The following is a 14829-nucleotide window of genomic DNA, read 5'->3' as shown; positions in this document are numbered from 1 at the left end:
TGAATCCCATTGGCAGATCTTTTAAAAAAATGTTATGACAACATTCATTCAGGAGGCAGGTTTGGACTTGGACCAAGGTCAATGCAATGAGAGAGCTCGGTTGGGAGAACATTGCAGACCTTCCGGAGAATGATTGCTGTGTGTGCTCAGAAGTTGGGTGTTGGTAGAAAGCACAGGGAGGAGGGGACAGAGGACAGAATTTTAGGAGGGATTGTTTTCCACGTGGAAAAGGATGATTCTCAGCTTTCTGAATGGAGGTAATGGTTGAACATGGTGAGTTCTACCAAGAGTAGACATGGGTTTAAAGGGCCAGGCTAAACCTGCCGCTGCGTAGTTTCTAATTTTGAGCTCACATGAGATGAGTTCATGTCTGCCCCTATCTCAGCTCGGAGTATGCAACATTGGAGGGAGAAAAGAGAACATCCAGTCCTTCTCTGATTAGGTGAATTTTAATCCTTGCTCTCATACTAGGAAAACCCATTCCCTACTCAAAGGGATGGCCTCAGATCTGTTCCATACGGCTTTCTGCTAGAATTCAAGGAGATAAGCCAACGGCCTGCCGTGTACCTTATCAAGCCATTGTCTGTGGCCTCAGAGGATACTTGGTGCAGGGTTTTCAGGAGGAACATCTCATCAGAATGCTCCCGTTTCTAGTCTTTCACAATCACCGGGGATTTTAGGTGCAGGGCTTGGGGAAGTGAAGCCTAGGACTTCCTTACATAGGGTTCTGGGGAGCAGAAATCCCTGCAGTGCTAGGGCATAGGGCTGTGACAGTGCATCCTGACCAGTGCTGAAAGGATACAAGCCTCAGCTACATTTTGTCTTCCACGTCAGTTACTGTTCCTCACTGGATCCTTCCCAACTAGTTCAAGAGTGCTTGAGGAGGAACTATAGCACCGAGCTTCCTCCTTGACCTGGACTCCCCTCCCTGATGTCTGGGTAATTACTTCTACTTATCTTTCCTTTACTCTGTCTCTACTTTCCCTCTCAGAGCTCTCTCTGCCATCAGTCTCAGGATGCTGGGGCAACACTTCCGTAGAACCCAAGGAGAGAGTGGGTCAAGATGATGACAATGGAGAATACTGATGACCCTCAAGGTCCAAGGCATTGCTCAGCTGATGGATGCACTTTTTAACTGAAGGCCTTGGGTTAGCCTACTCTGTTTCATGGTATGCTCATCACACCTGTCCTTGGCCCAGACCTAGACCTCCCTCAGTGCCAATGCCAAACTCCACTGCTGTGACTGAGTTCCTCCTGGAAGGGTTCTCCAGCTTTGGGTGGCAGCACCGGCTTGTCTTCTTTGCTGTCTTTCTAACTCTGTACCTACTGACTCTCTGTGGCAATGTCATCATCGTGACTATTATTCATCTGGACCGTCACCTCCACACCCCCATGTACTTCTTCCTGAGCATGCTGTCCCTCTCTGAGACCTGCTACACCGTGGCCATCATTCCCCGTATGCTTTCTGGCCTCCTGAATCCCCACCAGCCCATTGCTGTCCAAGGCTGTGCCACTCAGCTCTTCTTCTATCTCACCTTTGGCATCAACAACTGCTTCCTGCTCACGGCCATGGGCTATGACCGCTACGTGGCCATCTGCAACCCCCTGCGGTACTCAGTTATCATGAGTAAAGAGACCTGTGTCCAGTTGGCATATGGATCACTGGGAATTGGCTTGAGCATGGCCATCATCCAGGTAACATCTGTGTTTGGCCTGCCCTTCTGTGATGCATTTGTCATCTCTCACTTCTTCTGTGACGTGAGACCCCTGCTGAAGCTGGCCTGCACGGACACCACTGTCAACGAGATCATCAACTTTGTTGTCAGTGTCTGTGTCCTCGTTCTACCCATGGGCCTGGTCTTCATCTCCTATGTCCTCATCATCTCCACCATCCTTAAGATTACTTCAGCTGAGGGCCGGAAGAAGGCTTTTGCCACCTGCGCCTCCCACCTCACCGTGGTCATCATTCACTATGGCTGCGCTTCCATCATCTACCTCAAGCCCAAGTCCCAGAGTTCTCTGGGGCAGGACAGACTCCTCTCTGTGACCTACACAGTCATCACCCCCTTGCTGAACCCTGTTGTGTACAGCCTGCGGAACAAAGAGGTCAAGGATGCTCTGCACAGAGCCGTGGGACGGAATCTTTCCTCTTAACAAGGAGAGATTGTTGAAAGCCTTTTATTTGATTTTGTGAAAGTATATTAATTTTAATGCTGTGTCAGTAAGGCTTTTAAGTATGAGATCAAGAAGAATAGATTTTAGTAAAGGAATTAAAACTGAGGACTTCCATTTGAGCTTGTCATGGTTTTCCCATGCCTCCTTCAGAGATGCTCAGCAAATGCCCAAGACCAGAGGGGAAAGATTTACCTGCCTGGGTCACTCCCACCCACGTCCTGTCACACACGTGTGCACACAGCCACACAACTCCATTGAGACACAGAACTGGCAGCGTTCTACAAAGCCCATGAACAAAGGGTTTGGAAGCCACCTCGGAAAGACTTTCACTGCTGTTGGAAGGAATGTAGGAGTAGTTTGTGCAACTTTTTAACAAGTGAGGAGACACATGCATATTCTCTTCTGTGGACATGGAGGACCGTCTCGTAATCTGCTTTTGCTAATTGCTAACATTCCCCAGATTCCTGAGGAATCTTCAGGAGGCTGGGTACACACTTGCCAGGGTAGAACTGCCTTACCCGGCCATTCCCGGGAAGGAGGGGTACAAATAGGAAGTCAAAAAAGTCATCAGCTCTCAAGCACGGAGAGGTGTGTTGTTCACAGCCTGGAGGTGGTGAGGTGAGGAAACACCAGTAAAGGGGAACGTGTTGAAAAGTTCAACACCTTCCACATTTCCAACCCAGGAGTGAAAAGCACAGAGGTTGGAAGGAGCTAAGCAAAGCCTGGTTCTTTTGTGGGCTAGACCTAAACTCAGATATGCTGTTGGAAGTGTAAGCATTTTCACCACAACTTCTGAGAACACTTATCAATGAGCAGAAGTCTGAAGGTTGACTTAAATAAAAAATTTTCTGGTAAGCTCCTAAGCCCGCAGAGGTTAATCTTCAGACATTTCTTCTGAGATACTCCCAACATAAAACCTGACCTAAAAACAGCATTCCCGTGTGAGTATCTCAGAAGGTGAACACGTGCGCTCTGGTGGGTCCTTTCTCCTCCATCCTCCTCTCCCGCTCTGGCCTCCCACGCTGAGGAATGGGCACACCCTGAGCTCCAGACGCGGCTCCTATGGCATCCAGAATCCAGCTGGCGCCATGGGGTGACCCTGCCCAGGCAAAATATCACCTGTGAGAGTGTCCTGACGTCGCTGGTCACGTGGGATGGGACAAGGCAGTGGAAACTCCGGAATTCTCTGAGTCAAGTTAACACGTCTGACTTTGCAAAAAAAAAAAAAAAAAAAAAAAAAAAAAATTCACCTGGAAGACGACCTGGAGGCTAAACGTCCTTTGCCTTTGTGTCCAGGTCTGTAGAAACCACAGCACGGTGCGCTGCTGCGTGCATAGTCGAAATTATAAAAATATTCAGGCTTAGTTATTCTGCTTAATCCAGACAGAAAAACTGTTAGGTAGAGTTCCAGCGGCCTGGGCCCCACGCTCTTCCACTACAGTTGTACTCTGTGAACACTGTGCGACCCCACCCAGATCACACACCTTGGGGACCCACACATCCATCCCCCCAAGCTGTTGGGAGGGCGTTGGGCCAACAGCGGTCAGTTGAGTGGCTCTTTGGAAATTGCTCTTGCCATGGAGCTACTTTCTCCACAGCCACATATCTTCCCAGGGCACACAGCCTCCAAAGACTTGTCCACTTCAGGGTGTGAAGACCAGCGCCCGTCCCTCGATCTAAGGTGATTACAAAGGGCCATCCCAGCTCCAGGGCTCTCAGCTGTGAGATGGTGGCATTTGCTGTGACTACATCACATTTCAGCTTCTCCGTCTTTGGGGGTCCCCCGCCTTCTCTCTCACCCAGGTGTTGGTACTGAGGCACTCCCTAAGAAACGGTCACATTCCAGTCCACATCAGAGTCTATTTTCTGAGGATCCTAATCTGCAATATTTCAGGATCTCGTTTCTAGGACAGCACTTGGCCACCGAGAACCCAGATTTTTAGCCTTGATATATTCTAGTGAGGGCTGAAGGCCAGTGACACCTATATATTAATTTTTTTTAAATCACCCTATTAATTGAACTATATTTCCTGCGGCTCAATTTAGTTGGTAGTAGTGCAGTATTACCCTCTTGGAAACGGGTGAAAAAAATAAAACTTTGAACTTTTCTCAGAATCCACACAAAGTCATTCCTTTATCTTCAGGGTTTTTTTCTGTGAGCAATTTTCAGTTACATTGCAGCCCTGGATTTCCATTCAATTACCTGGCAGTGAGATTGCTGACCACTCTCAGTGAGATTTTTAAAATTTCAAATACAGGAAAGGCTAACTGTGAGGATATGTCATTCCAATTTTCAGGAAGGGAAAGAGTGTGGATGCTACAAGTGATAATGTACAGGCTAACTCGACAGTGATCCTGGGCACAGTCGTAGGGAAGAGGTTTGGGGGTGGGAAGGCCATGGAGGTTGATGGAGCATCAGATGAGGGCTTGGGCTTGGTAACTGTCCAGAGGCAGGCAGACAACTGAAGGCAAGAAGACACAACCACTCTGCAAGGTCATCTAGGGACCTGGGCTGGCAGGTGCCTCTGCCATTCTCAACGTAAAGCTCCCATCTCTGGGGGCAGGAACATGATCCCGTTGTCCCGCTTCCTTTGTCATGAGAAGAGAGAAAGAGCAGAACCACTCTTCGAGCCCTCAGTTCCCCAGCACACTGCCAAGGTGGATCTTTTGTCTGAATTTCCATGCTCCAAGTGACCAGTGGGATTTGTCTTTCACTGGCCACCAGTAGGGAATTAACGGAGTTGATTTTCAGCAAAACCAATCTCTAATTATTAGGAATTCATGATGATTTGTGGCAGCTGATTTGGAACAGCAACTGTGGGAGGAAAATTTGCTCTCTGAACTGTCCTAGGCCAATGTGGTAAGAGATTGAAGGTAGCAGAGGAGGCCCTGAGACAGACGCAGGAGGTGGATTGTCTCCATTGCAATCACCTGTGTAAACATACGTATTCCGTCTCTGCTGTAGACAAAGTGTTTGGTGTATATAAAAATAAAAACACATCCTTTTAAATGCCATATTTTAGAGCTCCGCAAAATATCAAAGTCCTGATTCTCTTCCACATTCCTTATATAAGGAACAAGCAATGTATGGAGAAGAAAACAGGAAGAAATGAATGGGAGACAGAAGTCTCAGACAAACATGGGATCCCTGGGTGGCGCCTGCCTTTGGCCCAGGGCGCGATCCTGGAGACCCAGGATCGAATCCCACGTCGGGCTCCCAGTGCATGGAGCCTGCTTCTCCCTCTGCCTGTGTCTCTGTCTCTCTCTCTCTCTCTGTGTGACTATCATAAATAAATTAAAAAAAAAATTAAAAAAAAAAAAAAGAAGTCTCAGACAAACATGAATTTCAGATCCAGGGAAGAGACAACGTGTGGAGGATGAAGGAAGAACTCACACCAGTGCTTCTTGGGGCTGCATCTAAGCCTCTGAACCTGTGTACTCACTGCATGGGAAGTAGGCTCCCAAGTCACCGGGGACAGGGCATCTGGGCTCAAGGGAGCTTAGAGGCCCCCTAGTCCAAACTGCTCTTTTTTACAAAGAAATGGAATCTCAGATACTAGCAAGTGACTGTCTCCAGTCACACAGTTCACAGGGGCTTGAAGATCCAGCTGTGTGCTCTCTACAGAGCCCTTGCCAGCTTGGGTGTGGATAAAGGGGAGGTGGAGGTGAGTTGTGATACTCCAGAACCTAGAAAACCCTTCAGAAGATGTATCTCAAGCTCTTCAAGCCTGGACTTTCTACCAACGTTAAATATCTCTCTACTCTTCATTTCGGGTCATTTGGCCTCAGATCCAACAAAGGAGTAAGTCACTTGCTCTCTGGTCTGTTGTGTATGATGCTGTGTCTAGGACATGGAGAAGCAATATGTTGTTAGTCAAGACAGTGGCAAGGCCATGGTCCCAGAGACTCATGGATCTTCTGTCTTCCCCTAAAGGCAGCAGAATTGGGCAGCCGGGGTGGCTCAGCAGCTTAGCGCCGCCTTTAGTCCAGGGCGTGACCCTGGAGACCCAGGATCCTGTCCCACGTCAGGCTCCCTGCATGGGGCCTGCTTGCGTCTCTGCCTCTCTCTCTCTCTCTCTCTCTCTGTCTCTCATGAATAAATAAATAAAATCTTTAAAAAAAAATGCAGGATAATTATCTAGAACAACACCAAAAAGCATCCCGTGGGAACCTTTCCTGGCCTGTTATTGCAGGCAAAAAAAAATCTCTTCTCTACTTAGTGGGCCTATTTATGTGAAGCCAAGTGACAAGGCTATTCACTGGGAATCTGGCCATTTCTTACCTGTCTAATTTGTTGTGAAAAACGTAGAGAGTATTAAGGAGATTCATATCATATTTAAAAAAAAAAACTCCAATAATTCTCTCTGCTTTGTGGTCTAACAACATCTTTTGGAGAAAATGGACTTCTCAACCTCAAGAGTATTTACAAATCTCCCCCTAGATTCACTTCCCGCTTACGTTAGTAATTGTCCTAAGTCACAGCAAAGCTGTACATACTCTGATCTCTTGTTGGCTGTTGCAGCCTCATGCTCAGCACCGACCATGTGTTGCATCTCTTCCTAATTCTTTCCCCAAGTCCCCTGTGTAGCTGTCTCCATGGGCAAAGGTTGGGCGGGGGGTGGGAGACCAAAATTGGGTCTTTGCCTGAGATCCATCTGTTTGCAGAGCTGAGAGTTTTGGTGAGTATTATTTGCTAGGATTTCTCTAAGACACCCCGTTCAGTTGCTGTTAGAGGGGATTCAGGAGACGAGTTTGGGAGATGTTAGAGGGAGAAACGATCACAGGGGAATCTTGGACTCAGCCTCATCCCTCGAGTCCTGGGGCTCAGGATTGCCCCCGATTCAGCAAGCACTACAAGCTCATAAATGGTATGTCGAAATGAGAGCATAAAAATGATCCATTTCACCAACATCCCCCCCACGTCTTTGTAGTCCTAGTCCAGACTTCGAGTGGTTAAGAGAAAGCATCTCTAGTCTAGAACTTCGTGGTTCTTGCCTCTAGAAGCACAAAAGAAATTAGCAAGCCTCACGTATTTAGAAGCATCATGTTACCTGGTTTTCAGCTGTGTTATTCAAATGGCACTTGTCTTTGACAGGTGCCAATAAATGACCCTACTCATTCTTTTCTTTATCTAACTGCTGTTTATTGAGCACCTACTATCACATGCCACTTAATCAGTTTGAGTTGGTTGAATGAAGCAGTTCTGCAAAGCCACGACTGCAGACCTTCCTGTGTGCATCGTGAGCTGCGTCTGACGATGGAGAAGCGATTGTTGATGCTGACGTTTCTTAGGCAGCGGCATCAGTTCTTTCCAGGTTCTGGCTTTTTGTTCTTCCTGGTCTTCTTAATCTGCAAGAGCACTGTCAACTGCTGCTTGGTCGAGATAAACAGTCCTGTGTCCACAGCAAACAGAATCACCACCACGAACGGGATCAGAAATTGTAGCCAGGAGTACTTGTTTTGCTTGGTGGGCTCTAGATGCAACAAGAAGCAGAAGTCATATGAGGAGCTGATGACCGGGGCTTACGACTTCATCCTCCCTCCGGGACCTGACGCGGTCCTCCGACCAATAGCGCTAGCGTGCTAAGGCCTCCAGGACCAGAGAGCAGCACCCATGGATCTGGATTCCTCTGTCTGCTTCCCGGAGGCCTTAGACTCCTGCCATCCGCCCCATAGCCCCTCCCTCCAGCTCCTCCAGCCAGTGTGCCCAAGGGGGGGGGAGGTCCTAGGAAAGGTGACCCCTTTTCCGGAGCTCAGGGACCAGTGCCCCTATGTGACTTTGGGATGGAAAGGAGACAACGCATGTGGGGGTGGGGGCGAACGGAGCCTCATTTCTGATCGCTCATCATTTACCACCTGAACCAAGACACAGGGCTAGAGCTTCTTGAAGCTGCCTTCCAAGTCCCTCTCTTGTGATTGATTCTCTTATTCCGTCTACAAGGTGCTGATTTTCGTGATTATCCTAGAATCATAGAGCCCTGAAACATTACAGCCAGAAGCCCCTAGAGATCGCCTAGACCAGCAGCTCTCGACACTGGCTGTACATGACCGTTCCCTGATGGGCTTTTAAAAATACTGATGCCCAGTCCTCCAAACCGATTAAATCCAGATCTCGGGAGATAACATGCAAACATCAGTATTTTTCAAGTTCCCCAAGTGGCATCTAGACCAAGTGCCATCTAGACTTTACAGATAAGGATCCCGGAAGGCCAGCGACAGGTAGCACGTCAGTCTCAGACCAAGTAGCAGAAAATTGACAATAAGGCTTAATTCTGGCTTTTGGTCTCATGATTTTTTAGACGTTGGTATGAGCCAAGTCAGCCAAGCAAAAAAATCTGATTTCCTCCGAGCAAGGCAGATATCTGAGAGGCTTCCCTCTCTTCTCTGCAGTTGGGAGGGAGCATCTTTCTCTTTGGGCCCGGAGGTGGGGTGCCTGCCCGGTGTCCCCCGGGGGCCCATCTCCTCCCAACTGGGGCACCCAGCCCACGGCCTGCGGGTCTCCCTCCCCCACCCTCCTCCTCAAGCGCGGCAGCGTCTTCAAGCTCCCCACAGCCTTCATCCCTTCAACTCTGAGACTGCCTTTCAACCTGATAAGCATAAGTGTCCTCCCCAGGAGCCACAGAGGACTTTGAGATCAAACCAGCAATTGGGTCCGTTATGCTTGGGCAGTGCGTAACAGGCTACACATCCATTTCCAGATATCACATTTAGTCTTCATAAAAATTCCACAGCTTGAACAGGTGTCACCACTGCCGGCAAACAAACAAGGCCTCGGAGGCTGCGGCCCAGGCCCCTCCCGCGGCCCATGGGACCCATGAGGCAGAGCCCCCGCCGCCGCTCCAGGCCCAGGGGTCCTCTCTTTCCCTTCCCCGGCCACCGGCCCCCCTCTTTCTTTACCAGCTTACCTTTTTTCACAATAATGTTGAGGCCTTTAGAGGTGTAGTCTTTCTGCTGGATCTGGCCTGAGCAGGAATAGTTGCCGCTGTCTCTGGTTGTGACGTTGCTAATGGAGATGTTGAAGTTCTCGTACCAGTACTTGATGGGGGTGCCATCCTTGTAGTAGGTCACCTTTGTGAGCCTCAAATTCTTCCAACTATGGCACCTGATGAGGACGGTCTCACCCTCCATCACCACGTTGGCAGAGGCTTGAAGGATCAGCCACTCTGAAGAGCATGTGTTAGGTCACGTAACAGCACACGGGCAGGTACATAGACACGGACAGAGGTAGAGGTAGACGTGGTCACGCACAGAGGAAGCGTCAGGAACCACGGCTTATCATTAACCCACTTCTTGGCCCATAAAGCCAATAAAAGAGGAAACAATGCTTAGGGTCTGTCCTCTATATCGATAAACCCTCTCTCTTCCTGAAAAGCGACTCTGGGGCCCTAGAGCCACTCTGACGCTCCTGCTGGGCCCGTCCATGGATGGCTTGAGAGCCGGTGCTCCCTTCAGCTCCGTCGGTGCCAGTTCTGGACACTAAGAGGGAATAAAATTGTTCTGTCCAAGGATCCCTCGCCTTGGGGCAGGTCTGCTTTGCCCTCTTGCGTCTTGGGGACTCCCTAGTCCTACCATCAATCGCGGTGAGCTCCAAAACTTCCCCAGAACATGCACGTCACCTTTCACAATGCATGTGTAATTACTTGCTTAGTGTCCTCTTCCCCATGTGGCTCCACGCCTCAGGAGGCCCAGAGCCACGTCTGATCCTTACAGGGTATCCCCAGCACCTAACACCATCACCTCGGAGTGCATAGGTACCCAACAAATACTCATTAACGATGAGTTTGTGGAATGTCAAGGGTTGGGTTCCCTGGCTAATGTCGTTGTAAGAACTGAAATGCACTAAGAATCACGCAAAGTTGAAGCAGACACGAGATTTGTTTTTGAGTTAAGAGCGGAGCCTGTAAGGGATCTACATGGATGTCTTTCAAAACCAAGAGTGCCGACCTAATGTCCGGGTTGTGGCACATGGAAATGATGGAGCAAATTTTAGAAATCAGACCTTTTGATCCTGTTTCGGATGTTCAGCTCTTTGCAACGTTCACATACCCAACATGTCCTTTGTACGTGTCCTATGCCTCTGCCCCAAGCCGAAAAGAGAGGTGAGGTGGGGTGGAGGGACAGCACCGGGAGGTGGAGATAGCCAGAACCGGGGAGGAAGGCAGGGCCGGGCAGGAGCGGGGGTGGAAGGAGAGCGGCGGGTGGGTCCTGAGTGCAAGGCCAGAATCCCACCCCGGTGCACTAGGCCCTTGGAGAACTTGATGCCTCCCCGGCTTCGGATGAGCCATTCCTCATGTGGGGGAATCCATCTTTCCATAGTCCCAGAACTTACCTGTGAAGACTGTTAGGTACACAGGATCACTAAGGACAGATCTATTTTCCCGACACCTGTACTCCCCACTGTCCTGGATTTGGGCTTTCTTGATGTCCAAACGTGAAGTCGTCTTTTGCAAAGTGATGTCGTTGTGGAGCCACACAGCAGAGTCGACTTCAAGGGAGTTGTTCCCAGTACATGTAAGAGTCACATTGTCATCCTTCAATATTGTATTCCATGGCGGGTTCATGAACACTGTAGGTTTCAAGGTATCTTTGAGGAGATCAAATTGTGGAAAGAGGTATAAGGGAGGGGAAAAGAGAAAACTGTCCAGGCTCTGGAGCAAAGACACGGCAACAGCTAGACGGTCTGTGTTCGGTCCACCCTCGTAAACTGTCCTGAGTCCTAGGCTTACGGAAGGAGGACTCAGTGCTGTGGCCCCAGGGAGTTTCCCATCCACGAGGAAAGATGGGACACGAGTGTAGTGTATTAAAAAAACAACCAAAAAAATAAAATAAAAATTAAAAAAAAAAACAAGCCAGGGAGAACTGCAGCTCCTGGGCAGACAGAGGCGAGGTCTGTCCTGTTCAGCCCTAGCTCAGCACAATGGCTGGTACATAGTATGTGTTCATTAAATATTTACTGAGTGGATGAGTGTGTGAATAATGGATGAATAAATGTGTTGGACTCGATGAAACATAGTCTCTCCCAGCTCTAAATTTTTATGACTATTTAACTGTGAGTGCATACGGAGTCAAAAGTACACGTCAATTCTGGAAGGAAGTGAGAAGCGCCGAGAGAATCAGTCTTAATAGGTTTTCAGGAACAAAGAGACATGGAACAAATTTGACCAAAGGCTAGAAGTGCTGGACGGTGATGAGGAAGGGTTAAGAAACAGGGCTAGGCTTGGACCCAAGGGGCTTGGGTTAGAAGCTGGCCCTTGGCTAGCCGCGGGACCGCCAGCAAGGCACTTAATCGGACAAAGGCCTCAAGTACAAAATGGTGACGGGGCTAAGATGATGGTGTTTTCAGAATTGAATGAGGTCGTGGGGTAGTGCCTGTGAGGCACTTAGGTGTTTACGTGTTCCACATTTAGATATTCCACAGAAAACGAACTAGGGGTGTCAGAAAGGGAGGTGAGCAGGGGGTGGGGTGACTGGGTGACGGGCACTGAGGGGGGCACTTGATGGGATGAGCACTGGGTGTCATTCTATATGTTGGCAAATTGAACAAAAAATTTATTATTTATAAAAAATAAATTTATAAAAGAAATATATATTCCACAGAGGTGGTTGTTGCATAAAAAGAGTGGCGGTGTCTTAAGGGAAGGAGGTGGTGCTTTAGAAGCTGTCGAAGAGGGGAGAGAAGGAAGACAGGCAGGGTGCAGGTGGGGCTTAGGTTGGACGGGGAGGGACAGATGCCTCATCATCAGAGAGCAGAGGAGATGGAGTGGAGGGAAACAGCGGGGGCGGGGGCGGGGGGCGCGTGCCCAGCCACGTTGAGGCTGACAGAGCAAGGACAAAGACTCACTCACCTGATGACATGACACCTGGAGCTGCAAAAGTCCAGAGAGGAAAAGTTAGTGGCTGCACACACCCTTCTGGGACTCCCAAGGACGGGGATGTGGGTAGTGATGAGAGCTTCATCCACAGAGTTTTAAGGGCCAACCATCTTCCCAGGAACCTGACCCGGGGAGAGTAGGAGCTCCTTCCTCTCTTTCCTCCGTCCTCTCTCCCTTGCCCTCTGGGAGATGCCAGAGCGATTGCAGGAACTGGCTTTCAGGCTGGTCTTGCTCAGCCTGCTTTGCCCTGTTCTCCAGCTTGTGTGCACGACAGATTCCCCGCGAGATGCCCCGTGGTTTGCACAGAGCTTAGAAAAAGTCACCACAAAAACGGCCAATGTTTTTACCCCAGCTGCTCCCCAGAGCCATCTCGGTCCCTCCAGGGGGACCCCCTGAACCTCTACTTACAGGAGAGCAGCAGCGCTAGCCACAGCAGGGCAGGGCCTCCCATGGAAGCAGGCATCTCCTCGTGGTCCCACGTACGACTGGACTGGAGAGACCTACAGTCTTAAAAGAGACTTGAAGCCAAAAAGGAGAAGGAAATGTTTTCTGTATCATATCTGGTTAACTCATCAGCTGTGCCTGGGCTTGCCTTCTCTGGCGATAATACTCAGAGCGCTGCCTAATTGGGCAATTTCACATTTGCCGCTCAGCGCTCTCCGTGCCAGGCCAGGCCAGCAGTTGCTGAAGTCTGGTTGTGGTTCTCCGGAGCCACCATCCCTCGTTACCTAATTTCCTGCTGGTCCACGAGCCCACCGGTCCACACATTTCCATCTTATTCCCTGAGGATCCACAATCCGAGCAGCCAACCTGGGGATATTTTCAGGCTCCTTCTCTCCCACTGAGTCTTGATGGAGCTCCCAACCCAGGACGACAGATATTAAACCATAACTTACAGGGATCTGGGTCTAGTCTATAATTTATTTCCTTTTCCCAGCTTTTATCCATTTTTATGTTTCTAATCTTCTAGCACGGCTGCCCTTCCTCCCTTAAGCCCACACCAGTTCTGTTCCCACCAGGGCCCCTTTGACTAATTACTCCGTGTTTTAGCTCCAGGCCAGAGCTGGTCGCCTGCCCCCAGGGTTGGGTACTGATGACGATGCTGGAGATGATAGCTCCGTTAATATAATACCGGAAGTCATTACCATTCACAAGGCTTCTTTCACACGCAGTACTTATTCTCTTTGGTCCTTGCCAAAAATCGAAAGTAGGCAGGACACTGAGAGGTAAGCAAGGCGCCATTCTATCACACGGTGCCTTCCTCACCGACTGTGGCCGCAAGTCTACCGAACTGAACATACAGTTCCTCTGTGTGAAGGCCTACCCATACTCCCAACCTCCGTGGAATTAGAGAATTTGAGGCAAAAAGATTCGTAAATAGAAGGTTCCAGATAAGAAAGATTGGTGACTGGTTGCAGGCCACACAATGGTTTAGGGACAGATTTTCTTTTTTGTTTTAAAATTTTATGTATTTATTCATGAGACACACAGAGAGAAAGACAGAGAGAGAGAGAGAGAGAGAGAGAGGAAGAGACACAGGCAGAGGGAGAAGCAGGACAACGTAGGGCCCGATCCCGGGACCCCAGGATCATGACCTGAGCTGAAGACAGACGCTCAACCACTGAGCCACCCGGGTGTAGGGACAGATCTTTAAAGAAATCAGCAAGTTATTTTGAAAAAATGCAAGTTGTTTGTATTTAAAGATCCGAATTCAAACGCTCCCAGCATTTATGTCATCAAGGTTTACCTGTAACCTACAGATAATGCTGGCATCGAGATCACAGCTTTAGTATGAGGTGTTATCAGTTCATCAACAGGTAAAGTGCATCGCACAGCACCTGGTATGTAGAAGAGGCTCAGTAAATGTATCGTCCCCTCCTTTATCAGCAAGGCTTATAAAAGACTCTTAGGAAATGCGTGCACTCAACTGGGTTATGGCAGTCGGTCACCTACTTTGATGTGATAACCGGTGTAGTTTGCATAATTATGCAATGTCACTCACCTCTGTTACCATGATGAAGAAAGCAGATAAGGAACTGAATGTAAGAAGTTGTTCAACCCGGATGGAGAGGAGGAGAAATAGGAGAGATGCCATTTGTGGGTTCTGTTGGACGGCATGAGTTGAATAGCAAGATCCTGGAAGAGACCGCTGTGCTGCACCACGTTGTTGAGACTGTGTCCAGGGTACTTTTGGGAGATTCCTTTCTCGCAGGACAGTGATCCTACAATGACACTGTCCTTCGGGGACAAACACCTTCTTGTGACTCCCATGGTGTCTTTGAAGGCTTCCTCCTAAGACTCCGCACTGTCCCAACACCTCCTACTTGAATGGGAGGCGGGGTGGGGCCCAAGGAGAAGCACTGTCTCCTAGCGGGGAGGGTACAGGCTTTGTGGGGAGAGAGACCACGTTCGTTTGCTGCACCATCCTAAAGCTTTTGCTCGGGCGTCCGTCCTCAAAATAGAGGTAGTGTTCTGGCAGAAGGGAGGGCAAAGAGTTCGCAGATTCAACGAAAGCAGTTCATTAAAGCTTAAAAAGCAAATCAAAACCACTTTGTCCATCCGTCCCTAAAACAGAACCAAAAGTGACAACCAAACCAGCAGCGTCAACATCAGGAAGAAGGAACCATCCCCATCATACACAATCACAGCTACCCAAGAGAAACAAATTGGCAGGAAGGTAAAGCAGTAGCTCCGCTCCACCGTGAAGGAACAGGTTGATGTTCTGATTGACTTCCATACATCCTTCACCTTATACAAAACCCAGGTCCTCTGAATTTTACGT

General features: G+C 49.1%; 2 protein-coding genes across 3 annotated transcripts in view; one reads left to right on the top strand and one right to left on the bottom strand.

Annotated features, from left to right (window-relative positions):
* LOC121501426 (olfactory receptor 10J3-like) overlaps nucleotides 1–2154 on the top strand; it is a 148329-nt gene extending 146175 nt beyond the window's left edge. Inside the window, exon 2 of the mRNA XM_041773455.1 lies at nucleotides 1217–2154. Coding sequence (XP_041629389.1) covers nucleotides 1217–2154 — 938 coding nt within the window. The remainder of the gene's footprint in view (nucleotides 1–1216) is intronic.
* Nucleotides 2155–7303: 5149 nt separating this feature from the next.
* FCER1A (Fc fragment of IgE receptor Ia) lies at nucleotides 7304–14066 on the bottom strand. Of its 2 annotated transcripts, XM_041722623.1 has the most exons (6): nucleotides 14050–14066; nucleotides 12456–12547; nucleotides 12021–12041; nucleotides 10505–10759; nucleotides 9081–9338; nucleotides 7304–7649 (listed from the first exon to the last, which is right to left on the bottom strand). In XM_041722623.1, the coding sequence occupies exons 2-6, from the start codon at nucleotides 12508–12510 to the stop codon at nucleotides 7477–7479; spliced, it is 762 nt and encodes a 253-aa protein (XP_041578557.1). In that variant the 5' UTR covers nucleotides 12511–12547; nucleotides 14050–14066; the 3' UTR covers nucleotides 7304–7476. The 2 variants fall into 2 exon arrangements, with proteins under 2 accessions (XP_041578557.1, XP_041578558.1); XM_041722624.1 differs by lacking the exon at nucleotides 14050–14066 and having other exon boundaries at nucleotides 10505–10741; nucleotides 12456–12540.
* Nucleotides 14067–14829: the final 763 nt, after the last annotated feature.

This window comes from Vulpes lagopus, chromosome 11 (assembly GCF_018345385.1).
Source record: "Vulpes lagopus strain Blue_001 chromosome 11, ASM1834538v1, whole genome shotgun sequence".
Lineage (NCBI taxonomy): Eukaryota > Metazoa > Chordata > Mammalia > Carnivora > Canidae > Vulpes > Vulpes lagopus.
Note: the sequence above shows the minus strand (reverse complement) of the source record. Positions and strands in the feature narration are given on the sequence as shown.

Coding starts and splice junctions, on each gene's coding strand:
- FCER1A (XM_041722623.1), bottom strand. CDS start 12,510: ATGCCTGCTTCCATGGGAGGCCCTGCCCTGCTGTGGCTAGCGCTGCTG. Junction 12,042..12,455: donor GCTAGCGCTGCTGCTCTCCT/GTAAGTAGAGGT, acceptor GGACTTTTGCAG/CTCCAGGTGTCATGTCATCA. Junction 10,760..12,020: donor TCCAGGTGTCATGTCATCAG/GTGAGTGAGTCT, acceptor ATCTCCTCAAAG/ATACCTTGAAACCTACAGTG.